The sequence below is a fragment of the Triplophysa dalaica genome, chromosome 21 (genome assembly GCF_015846415.1).
Source record: "Triplophysa dalaica isolate WHDGS20190420 chromosome 21, ASM1584641v1, whole genome shotgun sequence".
NCBI lineage: Eukaryota > Metazoa > Chordata > Actinopteri > Cypriniformes > Nemacheilidae > Triplophysa > Triplophysa dalaica.
Window position 1 is genome coordinate 17,003,337 of NC_079562.1, and position 22,770 is coordinate 17,026,106.

Genomic DNA, 22,770 nt, shown 5'->3' on the forward strand with positions numbered 1-22,770 from the left:
AAATGCATCACTTTGATTAAACAGCTGAGATAATTAACGTTTTTTGTCAAAGATTCCGCCCAGATTACACTCAGAACAACCATTAAAAACCACTAAAACATATACGTTCTAGGTTTTGGGATTCTGTACTTTTTCCCGAAGGTGTGTAATAGCGCCACCTGCTGTTAAACAGTACAAACACTGATTGCCGTAATAACTCGTCTTTGGCGGGGAAGCATTTTTTTTTAAATGACGAGATAACTCGTCAATGGCGGTGAAAGAGTTAATACTTTTTCAAATCATTTATTTTGGGGCTGGTTATTGATCCCCTATGTCACCGATGTGGTACCGATATTACCGGTATTAGATTCTGATACCATACCAATGCTGAAATTTTGGTATCGAAAAACGAACCCTCTTTTCTCCCTCTTCAGAATGCGATTTGGAAAATGTAACTGCTCTGATTTACAAATTTCTTCATATTCGTCTTAAAGCATTGCACCCGGACCAACACGTGAGCTCCTCCTTTACCTAAAATAACAGTCGAAACAGGAGAATCCGTAAATAAATCCATTGGTCTTCAATGTCTAGTGTTACCTGTGGCCTTCCTCTGCCGTCATGTTTTGTTAATGAAGCTCTTTCTCTTCTCCTGATGAGTTAAGCTGGACTGAATTCTCTTGACGTTTCTCAGAAATACTTAGATGTCTAGTCTAAGCGAAACCAGATCACACTTTGGCGTCTAGACCGTCCCTGTTTCCATAACGTATGTGCTTGGTTTCACTCCACTGCCGAGACAGTAGCGCTAAACAAGTATGAGTTGCACCATTATCAGATATCATTCTGCAAGTGTCAAGTAAACAAGACGGGAAAACATCCAATTGAAAATATATAGATCATGACGTGAACTGTGCAAATCGCATTTCACCTCCTGCCATTTTGTCTCTCTGTCGCCATCTCCGTTTGAAACCTGAAAATTGCAGGTTCCTTTATGGACTTGTCTTTACCAGAGATTAAAGGAGGACTTCGACGGGCTCGTGGTATGCAGAGACCCCCGTGCAAACCCCTCCCCTCAATGAGAAATGTTGTGCCCGCAGGTGCCAGACGCCATCCTGAAATGCCAGCGTGCCGGGATCACCGTGCGTATGGTGACGGGAGACAACATCGATACCGCAAGAGCCATCGCAATCAAGTGCGGCATCATCCACCCCGGAGAAGATTTCCTGTGCATCGATGGGAAGGAGTTCAACAGGAGGATCAGGAATGAGAAGGGAGAGGTACTGGACAAAACACCCGGAAAACATGTTCACCATACTGCAGATCTATCATGTGTGTCTCTTGAGTTGAACTGAAAGAATATATTGAGTGTTGATGTATTACTGTATTTTCTACACAGTGTGTGACTGTGATATTGTAATTGTAATTTATTGCCCATGTTATTATGTTGCTGTTACACCGGTCACATTTTACTCTTCGTAAGTAATGAACTGCTTTTATTGATGTTGACGGCTATTGAACAAATTGAATATACCACCATTTTGTTAGTACTGGACTGTCTACGTGTAAATAATTTATAATGAGTCAAATCATTCAGATGTAAATGTGAGCATTTTACAGTCCTATCTGATAAATGTTTATGTTTGTTCCAATGACGCTACATCTACACTAATCCCTGGTTTAAAAACCTCTTTGTCCACACTAGTGTTTACTGCTTATCCACACTTTAATGTCTCAAAATGTGTACATCCATATGCTACAAAAGTATGAAACATTGGTTTATGGAGCGGCGTCTTGTTTTCAAATCAAAACTAATAGGTGTGGACGAAGCACAAGCAACATTTCATTGGGCTAAAAGACTGTTGCCGTTACTAATTCGATTAAATGGGTAGATAGAAACCGGGCCTTGAAAGAACCATTTGTGTTAATGGGTGGCTTGTTGTGTCTCACAGGTGGAGCAGGAACGCATTGATAAAGTGTGGCCCAAACTGCGAGTGCTGGCCAGATCTTCACCCACAGACAAACACACCCTCGTCAAAGGTCTGTGTTTATGTGTACTCGTGTATGAGGATACAGATGTGTAAATTGACATTTATGGCACCATAAACATGCTTAAAACATGGTCACCACTTTTTGTGAAAAGCATAGAAAAGGGTCATTTTTCGTTAATGAGAAAGGGTAAACGGAAAGAATATACAGTCACTTTGTACCTTTGTTATGTCACGTTTCTTGATATGTAATGCTGTTATATATTATGTAATAACAAGTAATCTATATTTTAATATTACATATGATCATTAAAAATAACGATCTGTGTTTGCTGAGACTTTCTTGTACTATTGATTAAGTTTGTAATTATATTTGAACTTTGGTGTTTAACTCTTTCTGTACAATTTGTGGAAAATGCAACCAACACAACATTTATAACCCAATCAAACAAACATCTTTTGGATTCAATTATGTAAAATAAAAGATTAAATGAAAGCGGAAGTGATTATTGAGATTTACAGAACAGACTGCACCCGTAGTATTTTATTAAACTGATCTGAAACATTTGTGGATTTGTTATGTTTCTATACATTAATCTTGCGCTGTGTTCACACCAAACTCGAACAATGGCGATCCTCGCCCTTTATTACTCGCGGGAAAGTTGACAAATGTTTTCAACTTGCCCGTCATTTGCATGGTCTGCTGCGAGTTCGCTTTGTTTCACGTCTTCGCATTGACTTTATATGTAATTTACTTAAATCTCTGAATTTGCGTTTGGTGTGATGACATAGTCTAGATGCCAAAGATTGACACGATCATGTGACCGTGAAACAGCTGGCAGGTGCTAAATAAAGTGATTTTAGGTATTAACCATCAGTCAGTCTGAATAATTGTACATAATACAATAATACATTTGTAATGTGTAACAGGTATCATAGATAGTACACTGGTGGCCCAGAGGCAGGTGGTAGCTGTGACCGGAGACGGGACCAACGACGGTCCGGCCCTGAAGAAAGCAGATGTCGGTTTTGCTATGGTGAGAGGCGATACGCTCCCAAATTCATCCAGTGGAGCTGTGGAAAAGCAGCCGTGATGTTGTAACTTTATCCTTCAGTCTCAGATACAGACTGTCCTCATTTTCAGCACTATCTCACACTGCTCCAGAGCGTGACAAGAGCGCCCCCTTGTGCAAGGAACCTCATTTCACGTCTGTGACTTGACTTGCATAAGCCAAAATTACAGCTTGTGTCAGCATCGTCTTGCCATTTGTATTTTCATGAGTTCAGCTGTGGCACTGGAGAGCATCTTCTTATATTCCTCTTGATCAGACTGACACACTCTGCCTGCGGGCGGCTTCCTCTCTGTGGTTTTTACCACGATTTGACTGTCAGCTGGTGCTTAGGGGAATAAAGTCCCTCAAGCTAGATTTCAACTACGCAAACACATTGTGTGGTGAAACGTGTTTACACAGACAACAGTCAGTGTAAGGTCTTCTATAGTTTGGTCTTGCTTTAGTTTCTATTGGCTCTTCCTCATGACATTTGATTTGGCTCTTGAAAATATGTCCTGGTCACATTTAAAATAAAATGTACTTTTTTATTGTCCAAGTAATAGAGTAAAATACCACAACCATTTAAATGATACGATTTTTATACGTTACATGTACGGTAAAATATGCAGCACATCTTTAAGATAATTTTTAATCTTTAAAAAAAAATTATTATTTGGATTTTAGGGTTAAAATATGACCCAAAACATGTTTCATCTCTCATGTTTTTGTTACATGTTCACATGTCTAGACAGAATACATCCTTAAGAATTGTCACCTCTGTTAAATGACATTTATTAAAATGGATTCTTTCATTTTTTTGTAAAAAATAATATGATAAAGTACTAAAAACAAATCATCTATCATATGTACAATGGTTTAGTTTGACTACAAATACACGTTTAAATAAATATTGTTTATAGTAAACAGTCCCAAACACTACTCAAGGGTTCATTACGTTTTATTCTTTAGTGCCAAATAGTTATTTTTCTTCTTTGTTTCATTTATGTTTAAATGTATGTGTTTACAGGGAATCGCAGGTACAGATGTGGCCAAAGAGGCGTCTGACATCATCCTGACAGATGATAATTTCTCCAGCATTGTGAAGGCCGTGATGTGGGGACGAAACGTCTATGACAGCATCTCAAAGTTCCTGCAGTTCCAGCTGACGGTTAATGTGGTGGCTGTGATCGTTGCCTTCACCGGAGCTTGTATCACACAGGTCTGTCTCTGCTCACATTGCTGACGCAATAAGATCTGATGTTCCAAAATCATGATTTAAGGAGTGGATCAATTACAAAAAGTGATCGGGTGTACAAATTGACACCTGACGAATTGGCGAAAAGTCCTTACACTGAATCTGACCTAAACCTTGTCAGTGTCTAGCGACCACCGACAACATCCTGGCATGAGCGAACTTCTTACATCCAACTCACATCAAAGACAATTTCTCCAACCTACTATGAAATCTTAAATTAGACTGTGTGGAGGCACAGGGCACCTTCAATGCTTTTATCTGAAAAAGAATATATATATATATATATATACAGTATATTAGATTTCTAGGCCAAGGACTTCATCCGTGTGATCTAAAATAGCATTGTTTAATTTCCTAGAGGATCACTAACCTAATAAATGATGCAGCACTTCTAGAGAAAGAGTCTGGACTGTTTCACATCACTGAACTGAACTTCTGAAGAAATCAAAATGGACACTTAGTCTACAGGGTTCTGGATATCCTGAAAAGTGATTGGTTTTTAATGTGGTGTTTTCATGGTTTAAAACCAGCTTGGATTGCATTAAAAACAATCTGCTCGAGCTTCACTTGCTGCTTTGATTCTGCGAATGCTGCAGGCGGCTACATATGAAGAGTATAGATGCAAAACCTTCTAAAAACAAATTCAGTCAAAAGTGAGATTATGATGTTAAGTGTCATAAGCCTATACGCTACTCAAATAATTTTGCTTCAAAACCCACTAAATATCACACTCCGTCTGAAATATTTGCTGGAAGTAAAGTTAAATGAAGGAGACTGATAAAAAAAGTCATCTGACAGACTTGGAAACGTAATACATTTTATGGTTAAAACGAATTCCACTATCAGCGCCGGTCTTCTTTGGTTTTTGTTGAGCCCTGTTCCCAAGCACCATGTACAAATCCTTATTCTTTAAAATTAAAGTCATATGTAACAAACACTCAGTCTATTGCAGGATTACACCTAACCAAATGATACAAAACTCGTCTCAAATAATATTGGCCAATATATTATTATATTATATATTGTTTATTGACAAAAGGCAGACTAGATAACCAAAGTAATAAAAAGTGAAAATAGACCATGTTATTTGGCAATATACTGTAGATGACCGAAGTAATAAAAAGTGAAAATAAGAATTTTCCATCTGCTTCCCCTATATTATAAATCTTGCTGACCCCGGGCTCCAAATGTTTTCAGTTCACCGACAGGTAAACGGTCTCATCCATTTTTAACACTGAGAAAATACACACATTCATTCCCTCTCTTTGTTTTCTTTCTCCAAATACGTTTTGCAGCAACATAAATACCTTATGGTAGGGCTGCACGATTATGGCAATCATTATTGTTTATGTTATTCCCAGTGATATTGTAATTGCGATTTATTATTATTGATTCAATTTACATTGAAGTAGGCTTTAGCATTCAAATGTTTTAAAACTTTCTGTCAGGCAAATGCTTTCCCTATTCTTTATATAAACATTCTGCTACTGAAATACATGATTACTGTTATCAACTGGTCAATATTTAACACATTCAAAATCATCAAAAAAACTATGCAAGAGGTCATATATCTGTTAATTGTGACCGCTATAAATGACTGCGCATCTGTGAAAGGATAAAAACGTGTACAATCACGCCACTACGCATCCATTATTATCCAAGCACAAATAGCATGTGAATCAATAAACAAGTGTCATTTTTAGTCATGTTACTGTTAGAAGTGTAATGTACCGCAGCCGACTGCGCAGTTGGGGAACCCCAAGAGTTGGAATTGAAAATCGCTGCGCAGTAGCCAATGGACAGACCCGGAGGGGATGTGCTCGAACACTGAGCTAAATAGCCTATTCCCAGCGTGTTATTAAATTTAATATTTTAAATTTATTCAATTATTGTTTTGTTTTACCAAAGGGGGTAGGTATATAAAGCCTGTGCATGATTAACTTTCAAAAGTCATACTTTTTAATGCTGAAGTTACAATACTTGGTATTTAATGCTAAACTTACATCACATGTCAGCAGTTTGAAGTTATAGCTGCATTGAGTGGCCCTGATTGGAGGTTCCTGGGTGGGTGTTTGTGGGGAGTGGGGGACTCGTTGGTTGAGGGGATTCATCTGCTGGGACTGTGTGGGTCTGGTTTGGTCTTGTTTTGTGGTCGATGTCGAACAACAGAGGAATAAAGTTACAACATTCCATTACTTTTTTGTAATGGAATGTTACGCATCATTAAAAGGGTCGTCTCTTTTCTCTTAAAGGTCTAATGAACTGGGCTTGTTTATTGTTTTATACTGTAATATGTGGTATACATTTTTTACATTAAAAAACATCAAAATCAATAAGTAGGAGGCTATTTTCTACCCGTGTTTTTAAGCTGACTCGTTAAACGCTCAGTTTTGTTGGGCGTGCCGCATTGTAGACTTGGAAGTAAACGCCCACTGCTATGATTGGATAACAGTTTGCGTTGTGAACTTAGCTGGAGGCTTCTGTGAATTTGGTTAGACACGTAACAATAGGTCACACATTAGCTCTACTCATACAGTATTAGTATTATCTGGGGACCTTGTGTGATTTATGAATGACCTCACCACATCTGTATTTCATGTGACGCATTCACACGGGATAAAAGAAGCCTGTGATTTACTCAATTTACTGACTTACTTTCCGGATGTGATGGCATGGATTTGCATATAGTTTGTGTAGCCTATAGTTGTGTGGTGTTCAATGATCCATGACCGCACTTGGAAAAGCATGAAAACACACATTGAAAGTACTGGAAAAGTCCTGGAATTTGACCCTGTAAAAGGTGTAAGAACCCTGAATCTAACATTGAGACAATCAGTCAAATCTGTTTTCTGATCTATTGGCCCACATAAGAATACAAACAACACTGTCCTTGTGTTAGTGACCAAATCCTGTCAGTTTAACTGGCTGGTTTGTTGTTTCAGGATTCTCCTCTTAAAGCAGTCCAGATGTTGTGGGTCAACCTGATCATGGACACGTTTGCATCTTTGGCTTTGGCCACCGAGCCACCTACTGAATCTCTGTTGATGCGAAAACCCTACGGTCGTAACAAACCTCTGATCTCCAGCACCATGACCAAGAACATCCTCGGCCACGGCATCTACCAGCTCATAATCATCTTCACTCTGCTGTTTGCCGGTGAGTCACTCGACTGAAAGTCTTCAGTACTGCTTATTTAAGAGGGAAGATATTATTTTATAGGAGAGCAGTATGTATCAAATAATGATGTATAATCTTGTGTTGTTCTCATGACACAGGTGAGCAGATCTTTGACATTGACAGCGGCAGGAACGCACCGCTGCATTCCCCTCCATCTGAGCACTATACCATCATTTTCAACACTTTCGTCATGATGCAGCTCTTCAATGAGATCAACGCCCGCAAGATCCACGGAGAGAGGAATGTGTTCGACGGCATCTTCAGAAATCCCATCTTCTGCTCCATTGTTTTGGGCACTTTTGCAGTTCAGGTAACGCTCAGTTTACAGGATGAGCTAAAGTGTCATTTTTGAACTGCTAGCATAACCAAACTGAAAGACTTATGCCATGTGCCTTTGGTCAAACAGATGAAGTACATTTACATGGGCGGTTGTATTCAATTCTAATTGAAACAGTCTCTCTTACCAGTGGTACATGATATTCACACACTTACCACACATCAGTCCCGGAGCTGAATCATGGTGTTAATGCTACAAATGTGTTATCCGTATGGCGTCATCAAATGTGTACTTGCAATTACAAATTTTACTGTAGATGCGCTAAATGATGGCCACGCTACAGGTGCGCATCGTAGTTCGCTTCTTGGGTTTTATTCTCTTTGTCTAGGCTCCATTGCTCTTCTTTGCATTCCCGGATGTTACACTTGATTATAACTAAAAGAGATTCTCAAGTCGATTTTGATGTCTTGAATCTTGAGACCTGAAATCGTGAACTTGAATAATGAAAATCTGAATTTGTACAAAAATATTTTCAAATAATTAAAATCAAGGACAAATTCGGTAGCTTTTTCAAATTCAAGTCCTTTGATCCGATTTCACATAATTTACATGTTTGTTTCATTGTGAATTATTTAAGTGTCATTTTTTACTGAAACGTTGACTGAAAGTCGGGCCACACAGTGTTGCAGTGGGACGTTTGTATGTTTGTTTAAACGTTACGTTTGGTTTTTGAGCCAGTTATAATAGTCATGGTGAAAAGGTTCCAGATGACTTGATATAAAGTTAGTAGAGCTACAAATACAGCTGACGCACATGTTTTTAGCTTCTTACATTTCTAAACTTGTTTCTTCACATTTTAGATTGTGATTGTGCAGTTTGGAGGAAAGCCGTTCAGCTGTTCTCCTCTGGACCTGGAGAAGTGGATGTGGTGTGTGTTCCTGGGACTGGGAGAACTGGTTTGGGGACAGGTAAACAACACGTTCCAAACGGAGGTCCGGACAATATGTTATTCGAAAATAAATATTTGGATATCCCAGTTGGATATACTGTATACAGATATGATCTTTTATCAGGCCATATATGTTCTATTTTGATATCTACGGTATGTATTGTAGACTCTGTGGCAATAGAGCAGTGGTTCTCAAACTTTTTTTGCTTAAGTACCCTTTTATGATTTTTTCAACCAAAGTACCCCTTGACCACACCGCAACATTTTGCATTAAAATACAATGAAATGAGAGTCAGACAGTTATTATATCTGATGACCCCAAGCAGGTTTATGCTTATAAACATTTCTGTATGTAGCTTTACACAACTATGTAAATCTCTTAAGTATGATGCATAACAGTTAAAGGTAAATTAGTGTTTTTCAGTTCAGGAAAATCAACATTTCTTTAACATTTAACCGCAACCTCTCCTAACTTGCATTGTTTCGCACCCAGACACTCCTCCTGATTCAGGGTCCGGGTCTCAAAAAATAACTCTTATAAATTGAAATGCGTTTTAAATGTATGATTTTTTTTTTCCTATTTGTGTAGTCCTAATTTCATATAATTTACATTATCATAATTTATTGACTTATTAATTTTCATTATTGATTCCTAAATGTCAGTTTCTCTCACCTACCCCCTGCAGTACCCCAAAGTACCCCTGGGGGTTCACATACCCCCATTTGGGAACCACTGCATTATATGAATTGATCATTCATATTTGTAAATAAAAAAACTAATGAAACATACACACAGCAAACGTGATGTAACAATTAAAATGCTCTTATCATAAACAGAAAACAAAGTTACTTACTAAATTAGCCTTTCCATACCTTTCATACCAGAACTACTTTTATCTTAAATCATTCCCCAATTACAAAATGTGACCCTGCTTGTGGAGAATCTGCGAAAGTCCTTCATAAAATCATCCTACAGAATATTCTGTGAAAATATTACAATATCTTCAATATTGACTGAATAATGCAAAAATTGTATTGAAATGAATAATTGAAATTTACCTTTGATGGTTGTTATCTAATGATCAATGAGATTATGAGTCTTTAAACTGGGCTTTCACTGGGTCACAAATGTTTACATGCTAATGCTAAATGTAACGCTAGATAAAAACGTTTTAGTTCATAAAATATCACAAATCTGGTTGAAAGTTTGGAGACATAGAAAACAGATTCACGGTTACAAATGCTTAATTTTTGCTGCATTTTGTTTACTGTTGTGTGTCCATGTACCTGCTCTGTGTGTCTGCTCTTCTGTTGTTAAAAATAAGAACATGTCTTCTGCTCTTCATTTGGAACGTCTGTGGTGGCAGAGAAGCAACGCATGCGGAGCGGAAAGGCTTCAAATGAAGCACGTTTGGCGCTAGATAAAGATATAAGAGGATAAAGCGGCAAAAGATCAATTACACAAATGTTCCTGTGAGCACGTGTGACGTGATTCTCTGTTGTGTAAACGCACAGCTCAATTTAAACAACCAAAATAATCAAAAGTTTAGAATGGTTTATTAGGCTATGTCTCGGTGGTCCGGATAAAAATGAAGCAAAGGTCTGGATCTGGACAGCGGTCTGCCAATAGAAGAAGACTGTCTTAGTGAATGGGATTTGTTAACTTGTTTTAAAGGATAAATAAATGAAGAGATATCTCCGTGGATGCAAACTGCCTTAGTAGAATGATGTAAATGTTTCCACAAAGGGCTTGTTCTTCATCACAAGTGGATCTTCGTTGTTCTTTCCGAACCCTTGGATGTCCAAACTCACTGTTTTCTGTATTTTTTAAATGATTAAATACTTAGTTGTCAAAGTTGACAAGCTTTAAAAATTAGTTTACATTTTTGTCACATTTTCATTGTTTTATTGGTTAGATATTTGCAAAACCCAGTGACAAATATGAAACATGACGTAAAAAATATGGAGATGCGTGGTTTCAGAACGACAGCAGCGATATGAAATCTCTCTTCCACACTCTCATTGTGTATCAGGTTATATCATCAGTGCCGAACAGCAAGCTTAGATTCCTCAAAAGAGCCGGTCAGCTGACGCGGAAGGATGAAACGCCCGAGGAGGAGCAAAACGAAGACCAGGAGGAGATCGATCACGGGGAGAGAGAGCTCCGGCGAGGGCAGATCTTGTGGTTCAGAGGCCTCAATAGAATTCAGACTCAGGTTAGAAGCAACATCACTCTCTAGACTCTTTTTGCGACCAATGATTGAAAAAAACATGTGTAATGCACGACATGTGATTAAATTTGCATGCAGGTTTCATTTGGAGTGTCATTGAAATAATTGCATAATTCTACAGTCTGTCATGTGATTTGATAATAATGCTCTTCTGGTCATTATGATTCAGAAGGGCGAGTCAGTCACCTACCCAATAGCTCTTGGAAGTGTCGCCGTGTTTATCATGGCTGCTGCAGCGAGGAGGACCTGACTGAAACCACCTAAGCCTCAGTGCTAATTTTACGAGGAAGTGTTGCGATGTGCGCCGAGAGCCTGTTGTAGTCTTGTAAACCGTGTCCTCATCTCTGAAGCTACATTTCTCTCCCCCTTCCTGCAGATCGGGGTAGTGAACACATTCAAGAGCGGGACTTCCTTTCAGGGGGCTCTGAGACGCCAGTCCTCCACCACCAGCCAGAATCAGGATGTAACACATGTTTCTAGTCCTAGTCACGTTTCCTTGTCCAATGCCCTTTCCTCTCCTACCAGCACTGCTGCTGCTCCCTCTGGGCGTGAGTGAGACTCTTCTCTGGGTGTCTGTCAGGGATGCCTCTATGACATCAGAGCTGCGGCCGGCCAATCACAGCGAAGAGCACAGAGCTGTCAATGAACACGTAAGATTGGCGTATGACAACAAAGTACCACATGGAAGCTTATAACGAAACAAATCGCTCTTGAGATACTTTGATGTCATACGCTGATCGTGTAACCATTTTGTGTTTATGATTTACTTAGAGTTCATAACACGAGATCATGACAACTACATTTCATGCAGTGTGTAATCTTGGCGTGTTTGAAAGTAAGCATTCTGCCAAGTTGTAAATCCTAAAATGAATGAATAACAAAGTTATTGGCTTGAAGAAAGGGAGTCGAATATGAATCACACAAACGAGTCGTCACTAGTCAGATTCACAACCAGCGAGGATTTACATCACTACATATAGTATCCGCCTACACTTTGCTAGGACTGCCCACAAAAACTTAACTCTTCTCCCCCAAACTCTGTAACAAGTGAGCCTCATTCACGCTAGACCAATCACAGCAGACTAGACCATCTGACCAATCACATCAGACTAGACCATCTGACCCATCACATCAGACTAGACCATCTGACCAATCACATCAGACTAGACCATCTGACCAATCACATCACACTAGACCATCTGACCAATCACATCAGACTAGACCATCTGACCAATCACATCAGACTAGACCATCTGACCAATCACAGCAGTCTAGACCATCTGACCAATCACATCAGACTAGACCATCTGACCAATCACATCAGACTAGACCATCTGACCAATCACATCAGACTAGACCATCTGACCAATCACATCAGACTAGACCATCTGACCAATCACATCAGACTAGACCATCTGACCAATCACATCAGACTAGACCATCTGACCAATCACATCAGACTAGACCATCTGACCAATCACATCAGACTAGACCATCTGACCAATCACATCAGACTAGACCATCTGACCAATCACAGCAGTCTAGACCATCTGACCAATCACATCAGACTAGACCATCTGACCAATCACATCAGACTAGACCATCTGACCAATCACAGCAGTCTAGACCATCTGACCCATCACATCAGACTAGACCATCTGATCAATCACATCAGACTAGACCATCAGACCAATCACATCAGACTAGACCATCTGACCAATCACATCAGACTAGACCATCTGACCAATCACATCAGACTAGACCATCTGACCAATCACATCAGACTAGACCATCTGACCAATCACATCAGACTAGACCATCTGACCAATCACATCAGACTAGACCATCTGACCAATCACATCAGACTAGGCTAGGTGATGAATCGTCAGGTAAGAATAACTGTCTATTATTGAGGGACAAAAAGGGTTTTTACGCCTTCTGTGTACATAAGCTTGTTAGTGGACACCAAAGTTAGACCTTAAAAATCTCTAGTTATGTACTCTTTAACATTTTCACCCTTATCTAAGAGTTCTCAAATGTTCATGCATTAAGAGTTTAATATGTCAGGCTTTAGACAAAATGATTCATGGCTCTCTTAGTTCAGCTTATTGTTTATTTCGCTCTGAATGAAGACTTATTTCTCAACATAAGTATAGTTTCAATTTGACATTTTCTGTACATCACACATTATTCTCAACAGTAATTCAATCATGTGTGTCTGTGATTGACATGTGCTCTTGTTGTGTGCGGACGCCTCTGTCCTGAGCTCACACTATTCAGTAGTACAGTATTCTCCCTCAGGCCTGATCCTCTTTCCAGGTCAAAGTGATTTTATTTACTGAAATATCTTTTTATAACATCACATAATCGAATACCAAATAACATGAGATGCACCGATACGAAATGTTTCCATCAATGCCAATGGCTTTCAATATTTTTAATATTTTAAATCAATATTTCATAACTTTCTGAATGTTATTACTTCCTATAATGATTAGTTATGATTCTTAACATTTTCTACATACAGAGCACAAATTCGAAAGTGTTTTTCTGACCTCTTTTGATTGACGGGATATATCACGCCTGACCTTCGGCCGTTTTTAAACGATCGTCCCACAGACAAAAATGTTACAAATTGCTTTTATTGACCGATACCGATTATAAGCAGATATATCGGTGCATCTCTAAGAAAAATTGTGAACCGTTCTTAGTTTAGCCACTAGAACAGAAAAGCCTGCATGTAAAAATACTGCAGCATACTTTGATATGTACTTTAGTTAACTGTAGTTTAATGGTAGAAATGATGGCAAGTAATCTCATTGTACCGTACTACAATATATACAGTATTTTTACATGTGGGATGCATTATATTCAGAATAAATCTCTAAAAATAACTACAACCTGCTTTAAACAGGCATATACTGTAAAGTGGTTAACCTGTCTTCCAGTCTGATCTGTTATCTTGGTGTTCGACTGGAAGATTAGCTTTTTTTGGACACAGTCATCGTCTAAAGGCATCCCTGAAAATCTGCTTTACTTCTGATTTCCTCTTACTCTTCATGTCACTGTTTATCAGATCATCTTTAACCCACTTCTCAGAAAAAAACATGTTTCAAAACTTTCAATGTACCATGTGTTTGTTCTCCCCAGAGTGCTAAGAGCCCTGGACTAAGGGTGCAGCCTACGGAGTGAATTTAAGGTTGTGAGTCCCTCCATTGTCCGTCGCAAAATTGATGTGAACTAATATTCCACCAACAAACTCACCAGGCTGGGTAAACATTCAAGTATAGCCAATGATATCATTCCCAACACGCCCGAGGCTGCATTGTTGAACTTGCGCGAGACTGTTTGGTTTTTCTTCCTTTGCTTTTTCTCTCCACACAGCTACGAAGACGTGTGCAGAGCGTGAACATTCCTCTCATAGTCTTGTCTTTTTTGTGGTCTGTGTGGTATAAATCGGAGGCCCGCAGCGACCCATCTCGTGTCTCGTGGCTTTACTCTGTTGGTCATGTAGTTCGCTTTGTCCGTCATTCGCAGAGCTAAATGCTAGGCCAGTCTTCATCTATGTAATCCCGTATGACATGCGTTTTCATCTGTCATTCAGTTCAGTATGTGTTGAGTTTGTAAGTTTTGCTGTTGTTTGATGGTTTGGCTCTTAGTGGTGTTGAAAGTCGCTGGTAGTTTATGGGAAAGGAGGTTAGAGTTGAGTTTGCGCTGGCTATGATGTTAGTGAAACCTTTATTACAGAATTTAAGTGCACGAATAGTTTCATTTTATTATACTAAAATAACAAGATTTGATTTCTATAATTATATTTAAGGGTCATTATCATAAAACATATAATTCAGTAACACAAGAAATGATCTTAATAAAGATTATTATGTTCTCTGTTTTACACAAAGAATCTTTTTAACATAGGAATGAATACATTTTTTGGATTTCTACGGAATATGTTATTACCGCAAGTAAAAAAATTTTTTTTGAAAAAAATGATTGGATGTTCTCAACTGACAAATAATGAAAAAATAACAGACAGAATATTCATGTATAATAAAAATGAAGAAACCGTAGAAAAATGAAGTTATCTTCTTATTTTGAAAAGACTGTTCACACACACACAGAATTTTTTTTATTTTTGTCTTTCAAATGCCTACCAGGTTACCAGAATACTTTTCTATAAAACATCTAAAATACTCGTGTCTAACGGTTTACACAACAATATTAGTTGTCATTGTTTTTTGTCACATTAAAAGACTTTAATTAATAATGTTCTTTGAAAATATAAATGTCTAAATAGGGTGATTAGTAAAAACGTTATACATCATAGCTTCTCTTTTTTTAGCAAAACATGAAATGTAAAGTATTAAATTGAATGTGTTTTAACATGACTGACCTTGTTTTTGATGCCTTAAAGGGCAATTTGTTGATGTAAGAAGCTTTTTAAAAATCGTTAGTGATGTCTTGGACATCAAGATTTTGTGAGAATCACACATAAATATAATTCATCAGAATCAACAGACCTATTTTTATGTTACATAGACGCTCTGCTCCAAATCCTAGCGTGCTGACTCATTTTCAAAAACAACTACCTTTTGAGGGGATCCCTTACAACAATTTTCAACAATTTGTCGTTTAATATTACTATACATGAGAGTTTGTTATCAGCATGTTGCTAATCTAACAACCTATTAATAACCACAAAATGTTACAAAACTCAAATATTCTTTCATGGTCCAATACAATTTCATGGCAAAGCGTCATTGGCTCATTTCAGGCTAACGCATAATATGTCACAAGTATGATCTGTTTTCACTCCAGTAATGGTTATGTTTAAGGGTGATGCCTGCTTTCTTCTAATAACCGTATGTTTCACATTGTGCAAATTCATAGAAAATCGATGCATTATTCCATGAGATCGGGTTAGACTGTCAGATTTTTCTTGGCTTCCATATGTTTTAAACTGGAATGAATAGACAATCTTCATCATCAAGCAGGTCCTTGACCCCAGAAGAGTTTTGGGTGAATTGACTCCAGGCGCAGTGCATTCTCATTGACATTAACCGTGAAAGACACATGCAATGACGTGATGTTAGAAGGTAGCACACATCTGTTGCTTGCTTGTGTAGATGTAAGTGTCCTGTACAGTAGGGTTTGTAACCGAGCCACAGAAAGTATTATGAGCCCAATTTTAGAAAACGTGGTCAACTTTCAATTATTGGCTCTTTTCTTAGTTTTTTGCCAAACTGTATTTTGGTGTAGTCATCTGCAGCTGCACAAAGACCATTTTCAGCCTATACTTGAGTGTTTACACAGAGACGCATGGAGTTGTTGAAAGAACAGACGTTGCGTTTATTCTCGTCTCTTCTTCTTCCACAGTCTGTGTGCCTGTGTTCATCTGAACATTTCCACGTGGTGTTGTCCTGAGCTGCATGTCGTGTGTAGTCGTTGTGTTGCCTTGTCAAGCTTTTGTTTTGCTACTGTCGTGTCGTGACCCTATGCTCTCGTAGCATAGGATCCACTGTCCCAGTCATCCTGTATTGAGTGTTTTTGCGTTGACCTTATACCTCCAACCTCATTCTGGATCTCAAATGCTAATCTTTTCCTTTGACCAACTTTCCACCAAAGTTTTCAACTTGCATGCTGTTATTTCTTTATTTCCTTTCGGTTGTGTTGAATTAACAATGCTTGTCTCTAGGTATACAGCTCTTGGACCTTTTGTACACTGTATACTGTATTGTGTACTGTACGGTACATAAAAGCATTGCCTATGTTTTCTTCTTTCTTTTGACAGTCTCTTTATTTGACCATGAGTTTGAGTGACCTATCCTTGAGTTGCTTTGAACTTTTTTCCATGCAAACGCCAAACTGTCGCAGCGCACGGTATAGAATAAGCGTGTAGACTGCTGACTTTCCTTCTTCCCGACAGTCTGCGAAAATGTGGAGTTTCAAGCATCTGACCTTGTTCTTTTCCTCACGCAGATACGTGTCGTGAACGCATTTCGTAGCTCGCTCTACGAAGGCTTGGAAAAACCCGAATCCAGAACCTCCATCCACAATTTCATGAGTCACCCGGAGTTTAGAATAGAGGACTCGACGCCCCACATTCCTCTCATAGACGACATCGACATGGACGACGAGGCCGCCAGGAAGAACTCCAGTCAACCCTCGTCTCCCAACAAGAACAACAACGCCATCGACAGCGGTATCAATCTGACTATCGACACGAGTAAATCTGCCGCGTCCTCCATTACCGGGAGCCCGCTTCATAGCCTGGAGACATCGCTTTAGCCGCCTCACGATGGAGATTGTCCACCAACCGTCTTAGACCAAACCTTAGTAAAAAAGCGCCCGTTGACTGAAGGTGCGGTCACGTTCTTTTGTTGTGTACGACCGGGATGGAAAGGACGGACTTGTTTACGTCGACGGCGGAGTGACTGGAGAAACAGCGTGAGCAACATCACCACTCCTATTTCCTGAGGAAACCAGAGACTACTTGAGTAATTTAAAGCTATTGTTAATGTCGCTCCTGCATGAATGTACATTACCCAGGTTTTTCTTTGAAGAAGGCTTTATTTTGATTGAAACGGTGGGATGGGATCGGGCGGTGGACGGCTATTTTAAGATTCACTGATCTGTGAGTATTGTGTGTGGCATGTATCTCATTGTATAGATTTCTTTGGTTAAGGTGTATCCGGGCTGCAGGGCTCAACTTGCACAGTAGATTCGCACCTGCCGGAAAGGAGAAACCCTTAGAATTTATTAAGCGTAGATATATATTTATAGATCCATTATAAATATATATTTACAGAGTTTATCTTTATTTGTTGGCATGTTGCCTTGTTCTGCTTCAATGACTCTTAACTACTTTAACTTATTTATGTCCTAAAAAGAATGTAATTTGTTTACAAAGCCTGTAGATACGTCCTGGTTTCTTTGTAGGGTTTAAAACTACTTTCTTGGGTTCAAAACCACGCGGCAGATGTAGACAGTTGTTCGGTTTCTCCTCTAGGTGTTTTATTACCAATTGTGTGCTGGACTTGCCTGCTGTTTTGTCGACTAATGTAGATCTTTTTTAGAGGATATAAAAAAGAAACCAAAACATAGTGGGATATAGCGTTAAATGTGGCATCTTAGTATTACACGATCCACGCCGAGTATCCCCTCCCGGAAAATCTTCGCGTATAGTTCGAAGCTGGAGCGATCTCGCGGTTGGGTTTGCAGATACTTCAGGTTGGGTTGAAATGTTCTTTTATTTGGAAATGAAAAAGAGTTTCAGATGGGTTTTATGTTGGAAACATGTTAACTGTTCAAACTTCTATTTGGCATCTCTGTATGGAAATCAAAATTGTGTTCAAATCTTGTGCTATATTGTGTTGATTCATCTTTTTTTGACGTTTGATTTGTAGATTTCTTTCATTTAAGGAGCCCAGCTCCAGAGCTGACGTCGCTTCAAACAACTGAAGTACGAAACGAAACAAAAAAGGAGTGTTGCTTTTGACTCTTTTCTTACAAAAAGAAAAACGCGAAGCATAACAACAACAAAAAAATACATACATTTATGATCCTTTTCTGCACTATCCGGATATGAATGAATTTCTGTGGTGTAAATTTAGATGTGCTTCTGTGTTAAAAAACAAGCTTGTCTTCCTGCAGTCAGTAAAATATACTCTAGCATCTCAACAGTATTCACTAGTGGTAACTATTTATTGTACTGGAGAACCGAAAAGACAAACGGGGTCTATGGGAAGGCACGCTTACAGAGTCACCCATGTGTTCATTCCTCCATTGTTATCAATAGGACAGACGTGATGTCATACGCTTAATATGCAAGTTCAAACGAAATCGTTTTTTCTTTCTTAGTTTGCTTACGGAGAGAGGGCGCACAAGCTTTAACTGTTAGCTCAGGCATGCAAACACGACAAGAACAAGAGAAAACGATGATGTTTAAGACCGGCTGTCAAGTCACGGAAACGCATTTCATTCTCACAACATACGCACCTCGGCCGTTTTTTAAGGCGACGTGGAGGAGTTTGTCTTGAACCGAGTGTGGATTGTAAGGACTCCGGATGTGAACTTTTACAGTGTGAATGGCCAGTTCGATTTGATACAGTTCAGTTTTCGCGCCCTGCGTTGACGGGCAGACTAACGGATGCAGTTTAAAACGTGTATAACCAATAAACCGAAATGACATGACGGTCTAATAATCACAGACAATATTAATAGTAATAATAATATTTCTTGCAATACATCGGCTTCTACGTACTGTACTTAGCAGCATGCATTTTGTGGAACAAAGAACATATGACGCCACAGGTACTTTTGGCGCTCTAGCAATTTATGGGTAAATGAAAAGTGTTCATCCATCTTGTTTTTATGAATTTTATAATCTATACAATAATTGTAAATAAAGAACTTAATGTCTTTGTTCATTTAATACTATGCAAAAAGCTTTTGATTGTTTCTCATCTACTTAGAGTGTGTTTCCTGGAATGTTTGTGGTCTCAAAGTCGGTAAAACAAACAACAACAAAAAAACGAGAAAAGAAATATGTGATGTACATGATTTTCTAGCCTGACAACATGAACTGACTCTTGTTGCTTCACTGTTCATAGCACCATTCCGGTCAGGAGCGGAAGTGATCAAATGAAATGACCGAAAACAAAAACAAGCACTTAATAAATTCCCCGAGGAGCATGAACCAGTGTCTCGTGAGCAGTGTGCGTGTCTGGTGTGTTATCTGTTTCTGTGGCACGTCGTGGATGTCTCCCACAGGTTTCAATGATGTTGAGGTCGGCGTGCAACCGGAGGTCGATCATTCTGATGTGACGTTTATTATATATGTTACACCACATGACTGGGAAGATAAATCTGTCAGATGTGCTTATTTGTCATATTTTTAATGAATGATCATATTTCTTGATGACATCCCGTCGGCAGTAGGGATCGGCTCACAACGTATGCTCTCTGCGGTTTTATGGGGCTTCTGATGAGAACTGTTGCAGGCGGTCTTCAGTTCAGATTGTTTGGGAACTGCCGCTGACAACAACAATAAATGATAAGTGCAATAATATTTAGAAAGCTGTAAGTATTATCTGTAGCGGGACAAGCAACGTTTAAACAACTATGAAGGATAACATTTCACAATTACTGCAAAAGCAAATGTGTCATTATAGAAATACCTTAAAGTGATAGTTCACCCAAATTCTGTCATGGTTTTCTTAAATGTTTGACCTTTTTTATATTGCAGAACACTAAAGGAGATATTTTGAAGAATGTTGGTAACTAAACAGCACTGGTCCTCGGTTCCTTCTATTGTATGTACGCAAAATCAATGCATGTAAATGGGGCGAGTCACCAACATTCTTCAAAATATGTTCTTCTGGGTTCTGTTGTCATACAGGTTCGAAATGACAAGAGGGTGAGGAAAGTTGACAATTTTCACTTTTGGGTGAACTATCACTTTAATTGTAAAGTTGCTCTGGCAATACAACCAAAACAGCATGTTGTTTGAACCGTAAAGTATTATGGACAGTTCTTGAAGGCACTTGACGGCACCAAACCTGTATGAATGTATTTGTTCTGTTGAACACTGAGAAAGATATTTGGAAGAATGTTAGCGACTTGCATTTCTGGGTCATTATTGACTTCCACATCAGAAATGATTTTTTTTCTTCTGTTGACCACAAAGTGAGCTATTTTGAGGAATTAAGGAAAGCAAACTAAATCACCTTTGACTACCTTTGTCATTTTTCCTTCTAGTCAATGATGTCCCAGAAATGTTAGTTGCTAACTTCTTGTCCAAATATCATTCTCTGTGTTCAACAGAACATTGCTTACAGGTTTGGAACAACTTCATGACCGCCTTTTCATTTTAGGGAGGCGTATCCCTTTAAACCCTTGACCTGTTTTTCTAATAGCTGAAAGAGATAAAGGTTTCCTCAAGCTTCAGAATAGCTGCAGTTGACCTGCAGAAAAGGGCTCAATATCATGCTTTTGTGGTCAAGACTTCACGTTTTAGTATTTTAGGTTCGACTCATTTTTTTTGTGTTCTTCAACTGAACTTATAAACACGGATGAACAAAAAAGTGTGACATCAGCGTGTAACCCGTGGCCCCGCCCAGTTAAGAACAAACATCTGTCTTCTTTTTGTCTGTACATATTTAAATGCTACTGTAAAACATCATAAGGTTTTGAGCTTCTTTGGACACCCGAGTGAAGAACAGTGAACATTTTAATGTAGGTACAGTATACTGGAGTCTAAGGTGTGGCTACATGAGACTTATAGTGATGTCATCAAACTGATATTATCAATGATCAACGAACATGTCAATTGAATGACCAGTCTTAGATTACGATAAACCTTACCCAGATAATGCAACACGTGGTTAAAACACCAGAGGGCGCTGTTGCTGACAGTCACTCAGTGAAGAACACACACAGGCATAATGCAGTTTAATGGCTGGAAAAAAACAAGATGGTGTGTTTAACATAGGTGGTGACATCAATCTATCACAATGTTTGATCTAAACATAACTTTGATAAAGATGAAGTCATTCTCCTTCTGCCCATCAAAAGCCACATAAAAACATCCATGATAATGAGATCCCAGCTGTTACTTCAGCAGGTTGAGGTCTGATGTGATAGTACTACAACAAGTAGCTGCCGTATTCTTGAAGATGTTATACTGTGTCTTTAATTATTTATTTGTTTCCATCCTATTGCGCTTTCATTTAATGTCAATGTGTATTTTGGTAAAAATACCACACAAATAAGCAGTCTGAAATTAGGAAAATCTGGACAATTAAAGTTGCGTACAATAACTCGTGTGATGATCAAACACGCATGACATATATTTAAAAAAATGTTGGCAACACGTTCACCAACGCATGGGCTGGAACTGCCGAAGACTGTGGGTTGTCGTTGCTGATGGAATGATTCTCCATCTCAACACTTGTGGAGCAGAAGATCAGAAGCTTTCTCTGGAGTTTACAGGGACTTCATGGCCTCGGGCACCTTATTCCTTACGTAGTTGATACTACATAAATAGCATGGATGAATGAACACACAGGTCACATGATGATGAAAACCCAACATATGTAGACTGTTTACATGCTATATAAAACATACTGATTTAATTATCGATCAGTATGTACCAGATTCAATTCACTTCATACGGTATTATCACAGTACACAATCTTAGACAGAGGTTATAATTCAGGATTTTGAGTTCTTGGTGAACTTGCAACGTAGACCAGTTGTTAAACCTCTTACAGCAAACTACACACACTGCATATTTTTTGAAAGCATAGAACTCCAGCTTTCTTATTAGTCCCATCATTTTCACGCTTATGTTACAAACGAGAAATAATAAAGTCTGAAATCTTTCCAGCACCCAGCAGACACTCATAAGTAAGATATTGGGTATTATTGGTATATCCCACAAAACATTTATAACTCACAAAAAAATAGATGGGCCATTCATCAAATGAGATAATCAAAGAATAGCTCTGCATACGTCAGTGATCTAACACTTTAAAATAACATAACTTGTGAAATTATTGTAAAAATTATTGTGAGTGTTTTCTGTAAAAAAATAGCAAATTTTTATCAATTTACTCCAATATAGTAGGGCACCCTTTTTAAATTCAGGAGAAGACACCAAATCCACCTGAGATTAAAGGGTTAAACAGAGATAGACTAAAACCTTTTCTTCTAAAGTTTCTTTAGGGCTTTAAACATTTGTATTGTTTTAAATGATTAACATGTATTACGATTAAAGCGGAGGTAACATGCTATTTCATGCATTCTGACTATTCTCCCGGAAAAGCATGCCCACGCGTCATCCAGCGTGCGAAAGAGCATGTGTCA

At 38.6% G+C, this 22,770-nt stretch overlaps 1 protein-coding gene across 9 annotated transcripts in view; it reads left to right on the plus strand.

Moving 5' to 3' along the window:
- Window positions 1–19,600, plus strand: part of atp2b2 (ATPase plasma membrane Ca2+ transporting 2) — a 144,758-nt gene extending 125,158 nt beyond the window's left edge. For 5 of the 9 annotated variants that reach the window (XM_056734556.1, XM_056734555.1, XM_056734557.1 and 2 more), the window contains 10 exons: window positions 1,074–1,253; window positions 1,926–2,013; window positions 2,892–2,998; window positions 4,041–4,232; window positions 7,211–7,424; window positions 7,544–7,755; window positions 8,583–8,690; window positions 10,705–10,887; window positions 11,279–11,365; window positions 16,882–19,600. In XM_056734556.1, the coding sequence (XP_056590534.1) occupies window positions 1,074–1,253; window positions 1,926–2,013; window positions 2,892–2,998; window positions 4,041–4,232; window positions 7,211–7,424; window positions 7,544–7,755; window positions 8,583–8,690; window positions 10,705–10,887; window positions 11,279–11,365; window positions 16,882–17,190 (1,680 nt within the window). In that variant the 3' untranslated portion in view covers window positions 17,191–19,600. Of the gene's footprint in view, window positions 1–1,073; window positions 1,254–1,925; window positions 2,014–2,891; window positions 2,999–4,040; window positions 4,233–7,210; window positions 7,425–7,543; window positions 7,756–8,582; window positions 8,691–10,704; window positions 10,888–11,278; window positions 11,451–14,052; window positions 14,102–16,881 lie in introns of all 9 variants that reach the window. The other 4 variants (XM_056734559.1, XM_056734560.1, XM_056734562.1 and 1 more) reach the window with 3 other exon arrangements.
- The last annotated feature ends 3,170 nt before the right edge of the window (window positions 19,601–22,770 follow it).